Genomic DNA, 20,877 nt, shown 5'->3' on the forward strand with positions numbered 1-20,877 from the left:
GAGAGGGATTGAAGGATAGGTAGAGGTGCAGGAATTAAGTAATTACTAGCTTCTGCCAGCGACTTTGCCTGTTTAATCAGATGCAGATATTATAAGTTTGAAATCGGATTGAACAAGCGTGGTGATTAATGCTCAAATCTTTTCCGTGTGAGAAGATACCTTTGGTCAGCAATGGCCGCTTATAGGCTGATGATGTATGTATTTTAGTATGGGTAGGAAAATAAAACACATATAAAAATGAACAATTATTTTATATAATACGCGGCTCGACTTACATTTAGTACATAATGTGGTAGTATTTACAATTTTACAGACATTTTAATATGAGCGTTATCACATTTACACTAAGTTTTATTTACAGTTTTATTTATTTATATAATGTCTAGTATATAATATAATAGAGTTTAAAACCATATTATACATTTTAGACTAGGAATTTATTCACAGAGGATTTTATGATAGCGTACAAAAGGTTTGACTATCAGTACCCTTTTTTTTCAGGGGGGAAAATTATCCAATGACTTCTCTCGCCAGGGCAAAGTGAGAGTGTCAAACTCTTACTGACTAAAAACCACCCCGTTCCTACTCCTGCTTGTCGAGCCGGAGCCCCGGTAAACCCGCTAGGTAGTTCGCAGCTCCGGATTAAATTATCAGTACCCTTAGTATGAGTTTGCTTTACGTTAAACGTAATGGAAACGAGAGCGCTTTCGGCGCTTTGATTGGTTGTTTTATTCGAGCCGGTCAATCAGAACGCCTATCGCGCACTACTGAGGGTACTGACTTGTTTTAGTAAACGATTATATTGAGTGTTTCAGTTTTTTTAATTTTCTGTGATTTTACGAAGTTATTTTATTTTTTAACGACTTCAAATAAAGAAAGATGTTCTTTTATTGACCTGGGTGTATGTATGTACGTTTGTGCGCAATTATCTTACAATTTGCCGAACCAATTTTGAAACGGTTTTCAAAAAAGTGTTTGTTACACTTGGGACCAGATTTTGGTATATTAACCTACTTCAAAAAGACAGTAAAGTCAGTTTTTTCAACCATAGTTTACTGAAAAATATTAAACATAAAAAATAGGTGTATATATTATACAGATTTTTAAAACCTCAAGACTATGATTGATCCTTTAATTTTTATAACTTAAATACTAATCACCTCTGTCAATAAATTAAACTCCAATTTTAGAAATAGTTATACAAAACATAACGTATTCAAGGAGTAAAAATGTACACAAATTCAATATAAACAATATTGGATAACAATTACAATTGTACATACATATATACACATACTATTTACTAAGATAGTGATCTAATATACTACATAGATGGCTTATGTAAGTGTGAGAGAGATGGTAAGAAATTTTATTATAACTTTCGTGAGACATACTAAATTGATTATTATGTTAGCGGCTTACTCACGTAACTGTTTGACGAGGAGCTCGACTAGTTTAATAGCAGTATGACAGTCAACGCGTCGTGTTTCCCGGAATGATCCTCATGAATATGAGCCTTTAGCATTTTTGTTATGGATAAGGGGACAAACGAGCATTCCTGTCACCTGATGGTAAGCGATCAGCGCCGCCCATGGACAACCGCAACACCAGAGGAGTCACAGTTACTTTGGCAGTCTTTTAAAAAGAAGTATGCTCTATTCTGGAAAGTTTGAAGGTCGTATCGGTTTGGAAGTGCCGCCGACGATAGCTTATTCTGTGGAATGAGCGTGGCTTGAAACTTGTCGAATTCCTCATCAAACAGTTACGTGAGTAAGCCGATAACATAATATTGATGGTAAGAAATTTTTGATGGTATCTAAGTCTCTTGATTACAAAATAAATGGCTTTTTTAAGAATTTACGTGCTTGTTACATACTTATGTATACATTTTTGAAGTTTGTTAATGTGGATGCCTTTGGCTTCCACCATTCATATTCATTGGTACATATAGCTTAGCACCGGTGAAAACGGACTCAGCTAAGCTATGTTTTTTATATGGAAAGATGTGTGCTATAGATGGTTTTCTTTATTTATACATTGTATACCAGAGTTGCGCATCTTCCTCGCACAGCTACATAGCTGAGTATTAGTGGAAACGGTCACATAGTTTCACAGCTTAGCTATTACATCTTTGTAGCATAACTACAAAACACATTTCTGGTAGAAAAACATCCCAAGAATGTTAATCGTTAATAGACAGTAGAGACGATGAATGCGTATGAAAATTAAAAACCTATTTAGTCTGATATATCGATGACTGATAAAGTCGATCAAATTTCTCGATACAAAGTCCAACTTGCAACCATTTGATGAACGAGGTATGAACTAAGGTTAGTTAACTTTTAACTTATTATTAATACAAATTCATTCATCATCTTCATACATTTAATTATAATACATTAGTTTTAAAAACGTGTTTTTTTACATAAATAATTTGCGTGGAGTGAAATTTTCAAGGTTACCTTTTACCGTATATTTGAAATTTGGCCTGGTCATGTGCTGATGATAAAGTAGTATACATGAACCACTGCAATTCTTCCCTCGGGAATCGAATGAGTTGATTAAGAAACTTTACATGCAATGCTTTCTGATAAACCTGTACAGTTTTTTTTTATAAAATATGCCCGTAAACGAGCCGTTTATAAACTTGCCATTTAAATTTGAACATTAAATCTTATGTCATAAGATATATTTTGTAATGTCAATACAAAAAGCTGTAAGTGTGCCGGCCGCGAGTTGGCAGCGCACTTGCAGCTTTTTGTATTGTTTTCAATGCAAAAACGCCTTGACGGAGCCATGCCGTTTATGTGTGCGGTGACTTTATCATCTACCATTTTTTCAGTACCTAAACAAGAAGCTTGATATAAAGCTATCATTGTAACAAATTCTAAGAAAGTTAGTTTCAACCATATTGATTTCATTTTACATTGTACAACGCTGACCGCACGTCAAGTTTACAAGCAAAAAACACCTTTATTGCAACGTAATACAGTCGCTGTCAATAACAAGCATGTCACTGTCAAAGAGCGGTGTATTGATATGATTAAAAATTTTATTCGGTTTTTGATGAATTCAGAATTTTTTGTTCCCTACTCAGGCTGGGCAAAAATAATAATAGTTTGCCTGACACGAGAATGTATGGCTTTTTCATCAATACAACAGTATTGAAGGTAAAAAGTGGGACTTTGACTTTGACTGACGTCGAAGACAAAGCATTTATTACCATTAATCCTCAATTCCTCAATACTTTTGAAACGTCAAATTAAATTGTCCGTCAGTCAGTCTGTCAGTGAAGCTAAATGCTGTTCCAAAGTAAAGCTTCGAATGGCGAAGAACGAGCAAAGAAACTCCAACGTTAGGCCGCGAACGCACAGGCAGGTGGCTTGCTTAGCGCCTAGTGTCTAGCGCGTCACCTAGCGAGTAGCCCAGTAAAACGAACGTTCTAAAATGAACATGGATGCACGCCAAGCGACTAGCTAGGCGCTAAGCGCGCAGTGCAGCCGGTCGCGTTCATTTTAGAACGTTCGTTTTACTGGGCTACTCGTTAGGTGACGCGCTTGACACTAGGCGCTAAGCAAGCCACCTGCCTGTGCGTTCGCGGCCTTACTCTTTTCAAAAAAGTATAATAACTGTATAACTTTAACCCCTTTAGAACAAAGTCATCCAGAGCTGCGGGCTTCCTAGTAGATCACCGGGGCTCCAGTTTGAAAAGCAAGAGTAGGAACGGTGTGGCTTTTAGTCAGTAAGAGTCTGACACTCCCTTTCGCCTCGCCCAAGGTGAGAGAAGTCATTGGATAACCCCCCCTCAAAAAAATACCATTAAACGTATAATAGAAATTCATGTAAACTATCTCCATACAAAACGTATAAATTGCACCAATTTGCAAAATGAATCAACCGTAGTTACCAGTAATTTATTTGTGTCTCCAAAATTGTCGGGTCATCGTTTCGTACGAAGAAATTGTATTCTAATGGAAAACACATTAGCCAAATTGGATTTCACAACTACATTTTACATGTTATGCTATATTATGTATCTACATTAGGGGTAGGCAGAGGTGTACATTACGGCAACTATTGCCGCTATACAATGTACACCCACTTTTCACCATTTGTGTTATAAGTTCCTGCAGTGTGACGTCATTTGTTTTCTGGTTAATGCGTAGGTGTTTAATTTTTTTTTTTTAAAAAAACGTTAAGAGAAACTCCTAATGTGGGGCACATTAGGAGTTTCTCCTGTGTCGTGGGTGCGTTTACAAACATACAATTTCACATGCACATGATACCCAGACCGGGAACAACAATTTGTGGATCACTGCACGGCAGCCAGTTGCCCAGCCACCACGCCAACCGTGCAGTCAAATTTTTAAATGGCAAATTGAAGCAATTGACATTTGGACCAACGGCTTAACGTACTTTGCGAGGCATGGTGTACATTGTATAGCGGCATTACGTGCCGTAATGTGCACCTGCAGTTTGCACAGTTGACGCGGTGGCTGGGCAAGCGGCTGCCACGCAACGTGCAGCGGGTTCGATTCCCGCACGGAGCAACTCTTTGTGTGATCCACAAATTGTTGTTTCGGGTCGGGGTGTCATGTGTATGTGAACTTGTATGTTTGTAAACGCACCCACGACACTGGAGAAAATCATAGTGTGGGACAAGGTATAAAAAAATACCTCTGCCTAACCCTTCGGGGATAAAAGGCGTGACGATACACAGTTTCTGATATTTCATCCTTCCATCTTGAATGTACACTTACGGTATACCTTTTACTCGACTTTTCAATAAAAATGGGTCATGCTTTCACCACGATACATCGAGAAAGCGACAAATCCAATTCACTTCGTCAATTTTGAAACCTTTCTCGTTTTAAAAAGAACCTACACTCTTCATTTCTACTGCCTTGTTACGAAGTTTCCTTGTTTCAATTCCCAGTTGAGGTAAAGAATTATTAGGTTGTGTGTCGTCGAAATTTTTAATGCTAAGTGTAGTTTGGAATTGTGCCTAAAACTTGAGAATGTATGTGTTAGGTATAGTGTATTTTCTTTATAATTTCTTTATAATTTCTTTTATATTTTTTTTTCGATAAACGATACAATCTAAAACAAGAGAAGCCCAGTCGTCAAACACCAAGGAAATTGTACCAAAACTAAAGGCGTCCTATGTGTGAAGCAAGTATAACTGCTTTCAATAATAAGTACGACAAAGAAGACTGAACGCTTGGAAATGATATCTCAAAACTCTCAACAAAGAAATAATATCATCACCTCTACTTTAAATGAAAGTCACCTTAAACCATTAACCAATAGCAACAACCATATAACTCTCCAAGCCATAACCACAGTATAACTTTCAAAGAATAAAACTGCAAGTACGGATAGCCGACCCCTTTTTCTTCAAGGTAAAAAGGCGAAATCTTTAAATTCTCAAGGAAACTCTCAATCCATAAAACTTTATAGCTACAGCAACGGAGACCATTAAAACGAAAGGGTCCAACAATCCATTGAGAAGCGAGAGGTCGCTACTGCAAACAATTGTAATCATTACGATTTTATAAAGGCATTGCTTAAAAGTGCTATTAAAATTAGCTATACGACGCATAATGGGCGGCGCTTTAAAAGGTTATTGAATAATAGATTTGTTGAGTACAAAAAGTCTGGGTGTTTTTTGTGGTATAAGCCGGTAAATGAGTAGACGGATTACGTGATGGTAAGCAATCGTCGTCGCCCGCGTCGGACATTCGAAACACCAGAGCAGTTACAAATATGTTGTCGGACTTTTGGGGGTTCAGAATTTTTAGAGTTGTTGGTGAATCAGGGGTTGGAAACATTGGGAAGGGGGGTAATTGGGCTTACGATAACCTCACTCACACAACGAAACACAACGCAAGCGTTGTTTTATGAAATTTACTGAAAGGAATTTGATGAAATTTGTTATACATGATAGGGGTGATATAATAATTTTTATCCCAAGAGAACGCGGGTGAAACCGCTGACCGAAACTAGTTTTTAATAAACTGTAACTGCAGTTCCAGCTAATAAGTCAATTTAAAACCAATATAACACTTTCATTTCATTTTAAACTCCATTTCTTCTTCAAAGCGTAAAATTTTAACCGTCCAAACGTTACATTAACGGGCTCTCAAATTGATTCAAAATATCAAAACGTCAGACGCAATGCACTGAAACCCTTTAATGTCATAATTAAGACTTGGCTACATGCCTTCCATTAAAACCGTTTAAACTTGAGACACTCCCTTTCTAATTTTAGATAAATTTATTTTCATTGGCCATTGTTCTAAAGTGTAGAGCTTGATCAATAAATATTTGTAAATGATAAAATGATATTTATTTTTGCAAATAGGTTACAATGTAACTCTTTTACACGTCAATCTCTCAAATAACTAGATGAGGCTGGCATTTCCCATCGGACTACTCTGAGAAGAAATGACGAAACAAAATCAAAGGGCATAGTCTGTTTTAAAGTCCAGACAAAAATCAATTAAAGATGTCGGAGAATTTCTAGTATTTGAGTTGCACAGAGTCTGGAATTCTGCCCAGTGCATAGCAATAAACTCACCCTTTATTACATGGGACTTAATAACATAAATGGTGAAAAGTGAGTGTACATTCTATAGCGGCATTACGTGCCGTAATGCATCTCTGCCTAGTTGTTGAATAGTTGTTATTGACAGAATTATTTTTGAAAGCGTCTTAATTACAGTGACCTTTGAGTATAATGAATGACCACCAATGATCAAATCCGGATTAACAGTTATACCTCGCTACGAACCAATCTACTCACAGAACCAGATAAGTACGTATATAAGTGGCGATCTCTTGACCCACATCGATGGGAAGGCTCACTGATTGCATCGGAGGTCTCTAATGAGAGGAACGAGGATAAAATTTCCATTTACAAATAAGACTAATAACCGTAGCGTAAGATAGCAAGGTTCTCTTGAAAGTGGGTAAAAAAATATTGATGGTTTTGTGTTAAGAATTTTATTTTTCAATAAAAGCTTTAGATGGTACAGCTATAGGTTTTTAATTTTCCGGAGCTGCGAACTACCTAGCGGGTTTACCGGAGCTCCAGCTTGAAAAGCAGGAGTAGGAATGGGGTGGTTTTTATGCAGTAAGAGTCTAACTCTCCCTCTCGCCTCGCGTAAGGCGAGAGAAGTCATTGGATGATTTTCCCGAAAAAAAGGGTTCCGTAGCCAAATAGCAAAAACCGGAACCCTTATAGATTCATCATGTCTGTCTGTCCGTTTGTCCGTCCGTATGTCACAGCCATTTATTACCGAAACTGTTGGGCCTACATAGTTAAAATTTTGTTTTATTATATGACTGAATAAAAAAATACTTGTCAAATATTTTTCTATTACCTAACCGAGGAACTAAGTAGATTTTGATTTTTTATTCCCCGTCATTATACCTATTCGCAAGAAAAGCCGTGGAATAGCATCAGTGCTAAACTAGGATGCGCTTCTAGTATGATATTAATAGTGTAATATTTTAAACTGTAATCAAATAAAGACTAAATACCATTACTCATAGATACGAAAATCGATAAACAAAAGAGTTCACGTGACGCTTTAAAAACAATGAATAACTGAAAGTTTCTACGAAAAATTATTCCAGATGAAAACATTCAGCCAAACAAATATCACCTTTAACAAGATAAAAATAGATGATAAATTCGATCAGCCTGATATTTTTACCTTGTAAGCAACAAACAATTCTGAAAACGAGGCTCTAAATAAAGTAAAACCAGCCAAAGTAAAAACACATGTACACTCAACGCTCTCGTTACTCCTAATAACCCTTCAAATTTATACGTCAAATTTCACTCCACGCAAAAATAAACCATTTCTCTATTACATATAGGGTACATTTTCAGTTGATGAGCTAGTGAAATTGTCACCGTATCAGATTATAACTGATGAGGGTTGGTAATAAGATATTATGTAGACGGTTGATGAAACTAGGCGAAGAAGACTGCATAGCGGCGGGGTTTTCACCTGCGAAAGAAAAAGATAGATTAATAAATGTCTGTAATATAAGTCTTGTGTTATATTTTTTTGGTTTTTGGACGGTAAACAAATCTTTTTTGGTCTTTTTTTTAAAAAACGTTGTCCCACATTAGGATTTTCTCCTGTGTCGTGGGTGCGTTTACAAACATACAAGTTCACATGCACATGACACCCAAACCCGACACAAGAATTTGTGCCTCACACAAAGAGTTGCTCCGTGCGGGAATCGAACCCGCTACCCGTTGCGCGGTACCCAGTTGCCCAGCCACCGCACTAACCGTGCAGTCATTAGACAGCAAGTAGACAGAAACAAACGAAACGAGAGTGCGTTTGGCGCTCTTATTGGTTGGTACATTCGTACGGGCCAATCAGAGCGTCGAACGCGCACTCGTTTCAATTACTTTAAACGTAAAGCAAACTCGTACTAATGCTAAATTAATTATGTTTGTAACTTAATAACGTAATTCGTCCAGTTTAAAAAACGAGGCTAGGGCTCATATTCACCATTAATGATAGGGCCCAGAAGGGCTGATGTCTGATCCGGAGCTGCGGACTACCTAGCAGCTTTACCTTTTTAAGCAGGAGTAGGAACGGGGTAGTTTTTAGTCAGTAAGAGCCTGATACTCCCTCTCGCCTCGCCAAAGGCGGGAGAAGTCATTGGATGATTTTCCACCCTTAAAAAAGGGGCTCATATTCAAATATGAATGATTTAGCTGCTATACTTTTGCGTGATCGCGTGTCGCAGTGCTGCTTATATTCTTACTAGTCGGGTTACCTCGAACCAAGCCTTGAAACACAATGAATATAATAAATGCTATTAACGTTTTCTTAAACTTAGACAAGGATAGACAGATATTTATGACGGTACGCTTTTAATTTAATGCTAGACTGGATTCTGCTAACGACGCCTTGACTCGCGGTGAGCGTCGTCGTTTGAATTCAAATCAGTCTGACTCTGTTCTAGTGAAGTCAGTTGAGTAGAAATGGACATAAATATTAATTTTGTTACTAATAATTGTATTATTGGGGAAATTTAATATTTTCGAGGTTGAGGTTTGATCTATTGATTGGATTGTTAGTCTAACTGTGTATTGGTTATTTATGATGTCCAGTTTTGGATTAGCAAAAAGTATTATTCAGTCTGCCTCGTTGGTCGAGTGCTCGCAAGTACGACAAACCCGTGCATGCTTAAAGAGCCATCAGACCACCGCAGATGGGGTCTGATGCCTGATCCGGAGCTGCATACTACCTAGCAGGTTTACCGGGGCTCCGGCTCGAAAAGCAGGTGTAGAAATGGTATGGTTTTTAGTCAGTAAGATTCTGACACTCCCTCTCGCCTCGCCCACGGTGGAAGAAGTCATTGGATGATTTTTCCCCCTTCAAAAAAACCCAAAACTTTACTAACACTCATCTCAACGTAAGAATAAAACTTAAAACCTTAACAGTCTTACATCATTTCAATTCATTCTTTTCTATCAAAACAGTAACTAGAAACATAACCGCAACACTAACGACAAAAATAAAAACATTAAAAAACAGCGAACAAAGACTTCAGAAAGCTATTTTTATTTCCTTTCAAAGAAAATATCTTTAAAAGACACCAAACGACTTCATATTAGACTACTGCTATCGATGAAGACATTTTCATAGTATAAGAGCTGCTGAAGCGTCCAAATAAAGTATGTCCTGTAAGGCCAATTTTTGCCGATGCTAATGAACCATCCAATCAAAGCACCGAACGCGGTCTCTTTTCGATCTCGTCAAACGTAAAACAAATTCGTACTAAGCCCACAGATTCGTGGCTTAATTGTTTATAATACGCTAAGGGCAATAATTACAATATGGTGTACAGCCAACTCAGTACATTCAGGTTTGGATTTGTTATGTACCAATATAAGCTGACCGTTAAATGTGTAGAAAGAACATAATAATATAAAGCCAGACTGTGATAAACTGGATTTTTAAAAAGAAGATGATGTGCTGTGCTGTTTACTGCCAGGTTATAACAGTGATTAGTGTCCTTAGCGTGTAATAAATAATCATCCTACAAGCTTAAGTGTGGGAGAGCCATGCTTCGGCACGAATGGGCCGGCACGACCGGAGTGATACTACAGCCACACAGGAAACGTTGTGAAACACCGACGCTTGTGTTGTGTAAGTAAGGTTACTGGAGGCCACTTACCATCAGGTGATCCTACTTGTTTACCATATACCATAAAAAAATTATTAACTTTGCAGGATGAACTTTAATCGACATGTTCATAGCTCTTACACTATCTGAGGAAACCGCTTCGGTAACAATGAAATTAAAATTTACGGTTCGAATTGTGTAGAGTATCGAGATTCTGGTGGTACAGTTATTGACTTTGTAATGTTGGGTGGTTTTGTTTCAATGTGAGAGATATGTGTGTTAAGTTGGTTGTATTTATGACTATGGATGACGAGGACTTATCGCCGTAGTCGGTCATTTAATTGTTTTTGCAACAAAATTGTTCCTTAAGAATAGTGAAAGTCTTTGACTGCCAATAGAAAACTGTTGAAAGCAAATCCTCCGCTAACGTCGGTCACCGGTGACCACCACGGCGTTCAATGTGTTAAGTAATCATTAAATGTCTCTCATTAGCAGTTAATCAAGTAAGTTGAAAATAATGTACCTATGGATTTTATCATCTGATTAGAATTATGTACTTTCAATCCAGTTAAAAATGATTTGAAAATAGGGTAGATTACTGATTTTTATTTTAATGTCCATCTTGTACATTATACGTAGAAATGATATATTTGCTCCTACTTTAATTTGTTTTAATCTAAGTATTGTTATCTTTATCACTAATATTTTTCATGTTTAATATGTTTTCATTACCTAACTGACGGCCTAAATACATTTTTAATTTTCATACCCCGTCATGATCCTTATTATCGAATCTAAAACTATTTGCTTCAACCAGAATCTTTTATTATTGAATCTAAGTTTATTTTTCTCAACACTTCCTCAGCATCAAACTCTATGAATAATAAAAAGAAAAAAGTAAAAAGCGAACGGAAGAAAAACGCTAAGAACCTGAGGCATAGTATCTGCAGTATTTTAAAAAATAAGGTTAGAAGTCAATCAATAAATTCATAATAAATTATGCAAGGTTGTAAGTGAATTGCTGTCGTAAAATTCATTCATGTGGAGAAAAATATCTCGATGGCATATCGGAATACTAAATTATTTGGATGAGGTGCCTACGCACTCGGTGCGAAATACGCTGGGAAGGTGATGTTACTTTCCATTTTGAGCGGTGCGTTGCACAACAATATTTTTTCTGACATTTTATTAGAAATTCTTTTTTTATGGAATAGGTGACAAACGAGCAGAGTTCTGATGGCAAGCAATCAGCACCGCCCATGGACACCTGCAATACCAGAGGAGTCACAGGTGCGTTGTCGGCCTTTAATTCTAACTAAGAAGTTTTCCCCATGGATGCAAGATGAGTCTAATCAGTCGATCGGGTGATTATTTGGGATTAGGGATGCCTATATCCAGCAGTAGACGTCTTACTACTGATATATACATACATACAAAAAAAAAACTTTGCCCCACAATAGGATTTTCTCCTGTGTCGTGGATGCGTTTACAAACATACAAGTTCACATACACATGACACCCAGACTCGAAACAACAATATGGATCACACAAAGAGTTGCATCGTGCTAACCTTGCCAAACTAAGAGATGAGGATAATGAATCGAATCTTAATTAGGGACTTAACCATATTTTACGAATAATTCTGTTAGAAATGATACTTCTGTATAAATATGTACAGTACTATGTACACATAAATTGACTCACCACGATACAACAGATCATTTTTGTTTTTCAGAGGGGATTGTTGAGAGATATACGGAAGAGAGAGATCAAAGAAAAACTGGATATATATATACGTACGGGAAACAACATCAAGGAAAGGAGGCTGTAATAAAATGATCTTTGAACAAGATGAAGCTTGACTTTCTATTTTTGGAAATGAAAACTGGAAGATAGGAAGAGATTGTTTAAATGTAAACAAGACAAGGCTCAAAAAACAAGGAACAGCTTTAACTGTTGCACTTAAAGACATTTAATGATTACTTAAACTATTCCTTAGTAATGCTTTTGTTCTGAAAACAATTGCTAAGGACTGGGTTAAGCAACCATTAAATGACTCGGAGTACGGCGGCAAATAACATTTTTATAATAACTATCGTGAGACATACTAAATTAACTAAAAATCATGGTTTTACTCACGTACATTAATGGAGAAAAGCTCTACTAGTTTCGTTGAGTTTGCTATGATATCCTCGCTTGGTAGGCGGATTAGAAATAATAGTCTGACTATAACATGCTAAGTTTTTCATGCATTTCGCATAATAGGGTAGATGATTAATTTTTATTTTAATGTCCGTTCATAGATTATTTTTAAATATAAGACATGTATTTTTTATTTTCTTACGGAAACAAATACTTTCGAACATAATATTTAAAATATCCCGAGACGTCACTTCTAAGTACATTATTTATACGTAGAAATGACGTATTTGCTCTCACTTCTAAACTTTGATTCATTTTAACTAAGTATTGTTATTACATATTAATTTTTTTCATTACCTAACTGACGGACTACAAAGAGATGAGTGGAAAGAAGGCAGAAACGCCTTTGGCCTGGGGACCACCATGGCTGAAAATAAAATAATAAAATAACTGAAGAACTAAATAGATTTAAAATTTTCATACCCCGTCATCATCTCAATACCCAAAAGAAGAAAATACCTTAAAGCTCTTTACAATACTCATACTCAATTTCCTAGTACTTTGGGAGTCGAAACATGATTTTGATGGACATGAATTTATCCGCCACGATTCCGAAGCTTAGTGCGTAAACCCTGTGAGATGTTTGAAATATTCACGGCCCGATGAGCATGTGATTGACTCGATTCCTTCACCCAACTCTTAGATAGCCGGTTTTGACTCGCTCAACCAATTCTCGCGATCTAAATTGAATAGTTAGAGCTTTGATGGGGGTATTGAAGTTTGGTTATCTATGTTTGGGTCTCGGGTTCGATTCCCGGGTCGGGCAAGATATTTTTTTTCGGGTTTTTGAAATTTTCTCAGTAGTAGCACGGAGTCTGGTACTGGAAATTCTGACAATCGTCCAAATGATTGGAATAAAAAAATTAAAGTACACAAAAAAGTAATGCCGCCGGCGGCGATTGCTTACTATCAGGTGATCCCTCTACTTGTTTACGGCTTTTTCCACAAAAAAACATTCCCTTTCTATGTTTTAGGGATTTTTTTTCAATATTCTCAATTATATTAGGAATTTAAAAAATCAAAAATCTATCCATTTTATTGCAATAATAAGGACCAAGCTTAGTACTTACGTTTCAGTAAACTTTTATTCGACGATTAAGCCGAAAAGCAGCCTGAATTCTGTTATAAGTGTAGTAAATACAGCAATTTGATGGATGGCATAATAGTCCATTTATAATGTTCCCTAATATTTCATCTTCCGATATTTTTCCTTTGAATTCTTGATTCTAGTGTTAAAAGGCCTTTTTGTTGGGTGAGTAGGGGTGGACTGGCCTAGGCTTAGACTGATGGGCACCTATTGTCTTCGATTTACGTATTATATTAAGTTAAAATGTAGTGATCAATCAACGTATTGGCTATGTTAGGACTTACTAGCTTTTTTTTTAGTATAAAAGTGTTTTCTTGTTAAATTAAAAGTAGTCTTAACCGACGAGTATGCATGAAAAGACTGATGACTGTTGATGAAGTGAAAGTGGTATGGAAATATCGTGGTAATTGGCGCTCCATTGGGTCTGCCTACCACCATGGGAGACAGGCGTAAGGTTATATATGTATGTTTAAGTAGTAGTGTTACAAGTACGGTGCCGTTTTGGGGGTTAAGAATTTAAGGTTTGTTGGATTATATGTGATTGGGAAGACGGGTAATAAACCTCACTCACACAACGAAACACTCCGCAAGCGTTGTTTCACGTCGATTTTCTGTAAGGACGTGGTATCACTCCGATCGAGCCGGCCTATTCGTGCCGAAACATGACTCTTCTATCCTTATTTGAACTGTTAGACCAACGAAATAAGTTCCATGGTAAAATATAATTTTGCAGCTATATAAAAATATGTACGACACAAAACAGTATCACCCAATTTGAAGATAATCTTCGCTAACATATTATTATTACGGGTGTATTATACGGCAAAATTATGTCGACCCAATTTCATAGCGTATAATGTGACAAAATTAAATTGTACCCTAATAATAACGGGCTCAAATACTTCCCTATATTAGGAAATTGTAATCTAGACTAATAAATAAAATTGGATTGTCTTTTTTTAATATTGATAAAATATATTTTTATTACGTGTATATGAATACATATACTAAAATAAGTAGCCTAAGTTACTCTTAGCTACCTGCCATTAAAAGAGCCGTCAAAAATTGGTCCAGCCATTTCAGAGATTAGTGGGAAAAATAGACAAATGGACAGACAAAAATTGTAAAAAATGTGATTTGGATGTATGTATCGTTTGGTATGTAGTAAAAATTTGTATTTTGTATGGTATAAGCCTGTAAATAAGCAGATGGATCACCTAATGGTAAGCAGTTATTTTGCTCATGGATATCCGAGGCGTTACAAGTGTGTTGCCGGCCTTATGGGGTTTAGGAATTTAAAGGTTGTTGGGGAATTTGGAAGATTCGGAAAGGGGCTCCGGTAATAATTTAACTCACACAAAAAAAAAACCCAAGCGTTGTATCACGTCGTTTTTCTGTGAGGTCGTGGTACCACTCCCGTCGAGCGTGCCCATTCGTGCCGAAACATTGTTCTTCCACACTTAGCATGACTCTCCACGGTTATTTTAATATTACAAACAGACACTCCAATTTAATTCAGTAGTCTAGATCCTTCACACATTCTGTGTTCACATGTTTTTTTCTCATCTAGTAAGTAATCTTGTAAATCCCGAAAAGACCAATAAATGCCATACACAATACTAATCTCCAAAATCACAAAATTTAATATCACTTTTTTCAACTCAGTGATCAAAGTAGAGACTCTCAGCATTTGACCTTGGCTCCAATGAAGCAGGCACAAAATATTTGACCTTTCTAATGTAATATATAATATCATACTATATTTTGGCGACCCTACTCAAATTAGTCGGCGAGTATTACAATTTATTCGCGAAGCTTATTTTTATAGGCGACGAAACGGTCCCTTGGATTTTTTCACCTTATTTCGTTCGTTCGTTGGATCGTGTCGACGTTACCCGTGTGTAATGAGAATTTTCGACGATCCGTTTTATTTTGTTTCGAGTTTGTCTTTCGAGATATTTTTACTTTTATGTCACAGGAAATTCGTGTATAAGTTAATTATGGTATGAGTGGTTATGTGAATGACGAAATAATCTGCGTATTTGATGGTTTTTTTTTAAATTCATTGAAAAATATAGCAGTTTGGATGTGTGATGATGCCTAAATGGAAAGAATGTTAGAAGAAGATTACATCATCTTCTATGTCAATCTATGTAATGGGCTTTTCCACCAGAGATGTGCTATGCTACGTTGCTGTGGATGCGTTTGGCTTCTACCAGTCATATTTATTGGTAAACATAACTTAGGACTGGTGAAAACGGACACAGCTAAGGTACCTATGTTTTTTTTTATATGGAAAGATACGTGCTATGGATGGCTTCCCTACTATCGATATTTCGCATACTTCAGCTGCGTATCTTCCTCGCACAGATTAGGATCGATTTCTAGAACATAGTACTCGCATAGCATCGCATAGCATAGTTTTGTATCAGTGAAAACAGTCAAATAGTTTTACAGCTTAGCTATTACATCTTCATAGTATAACTACATAGGACATCTCTGGTAGAAGAGCACCATATAGGGACAGCAACTGCACCACTATAAACTATCACTGGGAATTCCAAAATCCGAAAGAATAAGTTTTGGTGGTTCTTCTTTGAGAAGTGGGATAAGAATGGTCTCTCCATTCAAAAATAATTTGATTTCAATAAACTTACCAACTCAATATTAACCCCAATCGAGAAATTAAACCATTTTTTACTCTGAAATAAAATATTTACCAATTCTCTCTCCACTAAAGTTTATCGGGTCAGCTAGTAATAAATACAGCGAAAAATATTAGCCCAGTCTGTTTAATATAACGCTCGTAAGTAAGGAACGCTGAGAGCCAATAAAGCAATATTTGAGGAGATGAAAAAAGAGCAAAAATGGTAAAAACTCAAGCAAACTTGGCTTTAGGCCAGGGAGTATAAAAAGAAATTGCAAGTATACTGTCCTTCTGAATCAAGCATCTAGATTGTTTGGGAAACTGGTATGGTTGTAAATTAATGAGGCGTGGACTGAATGAGTCGATGCTATAAGATTCTTCCGTTTACAGTAATTGACAAAGGGACAACTGCCAAAATTAGTGTTTTACATAGTATAGAATAGAAGAGTCGACGAACGGCGATGGCGACGACGAACGGACTGCGATCGATCATATAAGTGATGATTACATCTAGACATCCGCAATACCAGAGTTATTTGTTTTCTGAAGGGAACCTGGATGTCTTCAAGGCCCAATTGAATATGTTGCTTATGGAAAGACGTGTTTCATCGTAGGCCGTATCGTTGCTTACCATCAAGCGACATAGTGGCCAAACGTCGACTTATCAAATATAAGAGGGAGAGAGAGAATATAATGTTGTACGGGGGGTAATTTATCCAATGACTTCTTTTGCCTCGGGCGAGGCATAAGGGAGTGTCAGACTCTTACTGACTAATAACCACTCCGTTCCTACTCCTGCTTTTCGAACCGGAGCCCCGGTAAAACTGCTAGGTAGTCTACAGCTTCGAATCAGGCATCAGCCTTACTGGGCCCCACACTGTGATGGTCTGATGGCTTTTTGAGGCGCGTGCCTAACGTTACGCGCTGTACACACGATAATCTTTTAGATATGTGTACCATAATATGACGAAATACAATGCCAATTGATTTTTACCAAATTATGTGCGAATATAAAGTAGAAATTAATAGATAATAGACATAATATAAATAGAAAGCAATACGAGACTTATAGTAAAGATTTCACAAATCAAAACACCCAATACCAATAGCATTTAGAAACCAGAACAATCGGATTACTAAGGTCTTAGTCTTGATTGCCTGGGAAAGTGATATTACATTTTCAGTACGGTACCCATAATACGAGTTTGCTTTACGTTGAACGAAAACGAAATGAGAGCGCGTTCAGCGCTGTGATTGTTTTTTTTTAAGGGCGAAAAATCATCCAGTGATTTTCGCGCTTTGGGCGAGGCGAAAGAGTGTGTCAGACTCTTACTGACTAAAAACCACCCCGTTGCTACTCCTGCTTTTCAAGCCGGGGCCCCGGTAAACCCGCTAGGTAGTCCGCAGCTCCGGAGGTAGTCCACAGTTCCGGATTTGACTGGTGCGAATAAATCAGTGCTGATCGCGCTCTTGTTTCGACGTAAAACCAACTTGTACTAAGGCTTCTAATTTACAAATTCTCTTCTACTGAGTCTACGTATGTAGTGAAGAATAACAAGCCCCATGTTATGTATGTCCAACATATGTTTGTTAGTTAAAGTGATATAACATTTTCAGTACTACGAGTATGCTTTACGTTGAACAGCGCCGTGATTGGCTAGCGCGAATAAACCAACCAATCAGAGTGCAGAACGCGCTCTTGTTTCGACGTAAAACCAACTTGTACTAAGGCCTCTGATTTACAAATTCTCTTCTACTGAGTCTATGTATGTGGTGGAGAATAACAAGCCTCATGTTATGTATGTCCAACATATGTTTGTTTGTTTACAACGGTCCGGGACGAGTTTTCTAGGTCACCGATATTGTGTTTGTTACAACAAAGTGCGTCACTTCAAACATATCCAACTTCTTGATTGTTTTGACATGGTTTCATACATGGATAAAAGAAAGAGACTGGATTGGCCTTGTGGGCGGGCCACGCGTGCCGAGGGTGCGAACGAACGTGCATACCGTTGTCATAACGCTCAAATGTTCATACTTACCGGCTAGCAATCGCTGTCATGTTTTGACAGCGTACGTATCTCCGCAAAAATATTATATTATGCCGTCTTGCGCTATTATAACGTGTCGGAAAAGAAACCAGGTGTGTAGCATAGCACGAGAAGGAATTTCTTTTCACCGGTAAGTCCAAAAACATAAAAATACGTGTGATATTTGTAATTATAACATTAGTATTATGAAATTTATAGACAAAAACGATATAATCGCAAGCAGACTAATAGTAATACATTGCTTGCGATAGATGAGTACAATCTTGCACTACGTGAGCAATCGCGCAATGTATGACGTCCATTGCGAGAGTCCCGAGTACCGAAACAAAAGCTCATTTCCACAAAATCTATGACATCGATAGTGTTGGGCAAATTTGTAATCAATGTCGATTGTTACTATGATACAGTCTATTATAATCAATAGCACACTTTATAATTTAAATAATAAGTATTATTTATTACGACTAATTAGTAATATAGATTTTGAGTGAGTTTTATGTTTTTATTTTTTTATAGAATGTGACATATGATTTATTTTAATATTATGTTTTAGGTTTCCAACAGATCCAGGTGTAACAAAATTGTGGATTGACACAACTGGTAGAATTTTTTTTTTTTCAAGTTCCACCACACAGATTAGAAACTGCGTATATTTTTATCTCCACCATATTTATACAGACATTGGTCTTAAAAACTAAGCTTATATAATAATTAATAGTATAATAAATTATGTAGCAAGTTACACGACCAGGTTTAAAACAATTGAAATGACAAGTGGTGGGATTCAGGAACCCAAACTAGGAAAACCTGTACTATGGGCTCCTGGATTACTACTAAATGTAGCATATTTCGTTCGCAACATTTCGATGTTGATAATTACATAATAACAAAGTCAGGGAAAAGAAACTTAAAATTAGGCGTTTATCCGCACAATATCGCAATGTGTAATTCAGTAAGTAAACTGATTTTATTTTAGAAAATTTTAAATTAGTCTCTTTAAATCAGTTTTTTTGTCTAAAAATGGCGATATTTAAAATATCATCTTTCGTAAATTTAAAAAATGAAATAATATAACCATGTTATTTCAATGTGTTCTGTACTTTATACAGATTATTGTAAATGTGAGAGCCCTGTAATTAGCTAAATTAGACTAGTAGAATGCATTTGTGTCAGCTTAGAGTTGTCATGCTCACTCAAAGGTCTCACTGGCGGTGGCACGGGCATTGGATCGTTCGATTCCCTGCAACATGGTTGAGTTGGACGGTGCTGGTGTACGTGTCATGTTGGTGAACGAGCGCTGTCAACTGGGACTGGTCAGCTCCAGACTGTATTAATTTTGTTGTTCTTAAGGTTTTTTTCTATCGCTTTGACTGAATATTAGTTTTACATTGTTCTCACATAGTTCAAGCAATCGATGCAAAGAAAAGCAATGTTATCAAGAATTGTATTGTGAATCTAATTGAAAAAGATCGAAGAACAGATCTTCGATCTTCTCCATAGGAATCTACACTTTGGAACGAGCAAATAGCTTCACTAGAGGGCTGACCGACAGACAGACGTTATTAATATTATTATATTTGCTTTGACGTTCAAAAGTGCCTATGATTTATTTATTTTTTACTGATTTTTAACTTATTGAGTATTAAAATTGGTTTTAAAATTCAGTTGTGTATTTTTTATTTATTTTACTTTTATTACTTGGTTTCTATTTCGCATGAATACAATTTCACAATATTCAACAATACTTGTAAAACAAAAACAAGATTACTTAAATTTTATCGATATCAACAATCGACCTTTGTCTCGCCCTAGTATACATGAGTTTTTATGCGTGTTAGAGTGTACGTCAAATGCAGTCATTGCGTTTGTGTGACAACCAATAGCAAATTCGAGATTTAAATGTGTGTTATTTATTTGTGGGGGTAATCCGCTCAGACATTGGTCTCTTGCTTGTAGTGAAATTAAAGGGTGGGAGAAACGGCGACACGCGTTCTGATACAAATCAGGAACTATTTCATTTCTACTCTCTTTATATGTTCTGTGGTTTCATAACATGATGTTATGTTATTTTGTGACATCATTTTGTGTTATGTTAGGTACATTTTTATCTTAGTCAAGAGCCTTGCTGCTATAAGATACCGTTATATTTTGGTGTTACTGGATTTTGTCTTAGAAGTGAGATAGATGACACAATACAAAATGACTGCACTGTTGGCGCGATTGGCTGGGTAACTGGTTGCCGTGCAACGAGTAGCGGTTTCAATTCCCGCACGGAGCAACACTTTGTGTGATCCACAAATTGTTTAATTTCACTAGGATTTTCTCTTGAATCCTGGGTGCGTTTACAAACATACAAGTTCACATGCACATTACATCAAGACCCGTAATGACAATTTGTTGTTCGCACGGTTGCTCCGAGCGGGAATCGAACCCGCGACACGTTGCACGGAAGCCAGTTGCCCAGCCAACCGTGCCATGCCATTTTGTGTTGTGGCATGACAAAATCCAGTAACACCAGGATAGGCAGTAATCGAACCCGCTACACTTTGAACGGCAGCCAGTTGCCTAGCCACCGCGCCAATTGTGTAGTCAGTCAGTGGTCAAACGCATTCTGTATTAATAATTTTATTATAACTTTCGTGAGACATACTAAATTAATTATTATGTTATCGGCTTACTCACGTAATTATTTGACGAAGAACTCGACTAGTTTCAAGCCATGCTAG

General features: G+C 36.9%; 1 protein-coding gene and 1 long non-coding RNA gene across 3 annotated transcripts in view; one reads left to right on the forward strand and one right to left on the reverse strand.

Moving 5' to 3' along the window:
• Nucleotides 1-234: 234 nt before the first annotated feature.
• LOC118279399 (uncharacterized) overlaps nucleotides 235-20,877 on the reverse strand; it is a 136,280-nt gene continuing 115,637 nt past the window's right edge. For both annotated transcript variants that reach the window (XM_035599093.2, XM_050698317.1), the window contains exon 8: nucleotides 235-8,021. In XM_035599093.2, the coding sequence (XP_035454986.1) occupies nucleotides 7,921-8,021 (101 nt within the window). In that variant the 3' untranslated portion in view covers nucleotides 235-7,920. The remainder of the gene's footprint in view (nucleotides 8,022-20,877) is intronic.
• LOC126911385 (uncharacterized) lies at nucleotides 18,030-19,815 on the forward strand. Its single transcript, XR_007705931.1, has 2 exons — nucleotides 18,030-18,281; nucleotides 18,705-19,815. It is a non-coding gene; the product is annotated as an uncharacterized LOC126911385 (long non-coding RNA).

This window comes from Spodoptera frugiperda, chromosome 14 (genome assembly GCF_023101765.2).
Source record: "Spodoptera frugiperda isolate SF20-4 chromosome 14, AGI-APGP_CSIRO_Sfru_2.0, whole genome shotgun sequence".
Lineage (NCBI taxonomy): Eukaryota > Metazoa > Arthropoda > Insecta > Lepidoptera > Noctuidae > Spodoptera > Spodoptera frugiperda.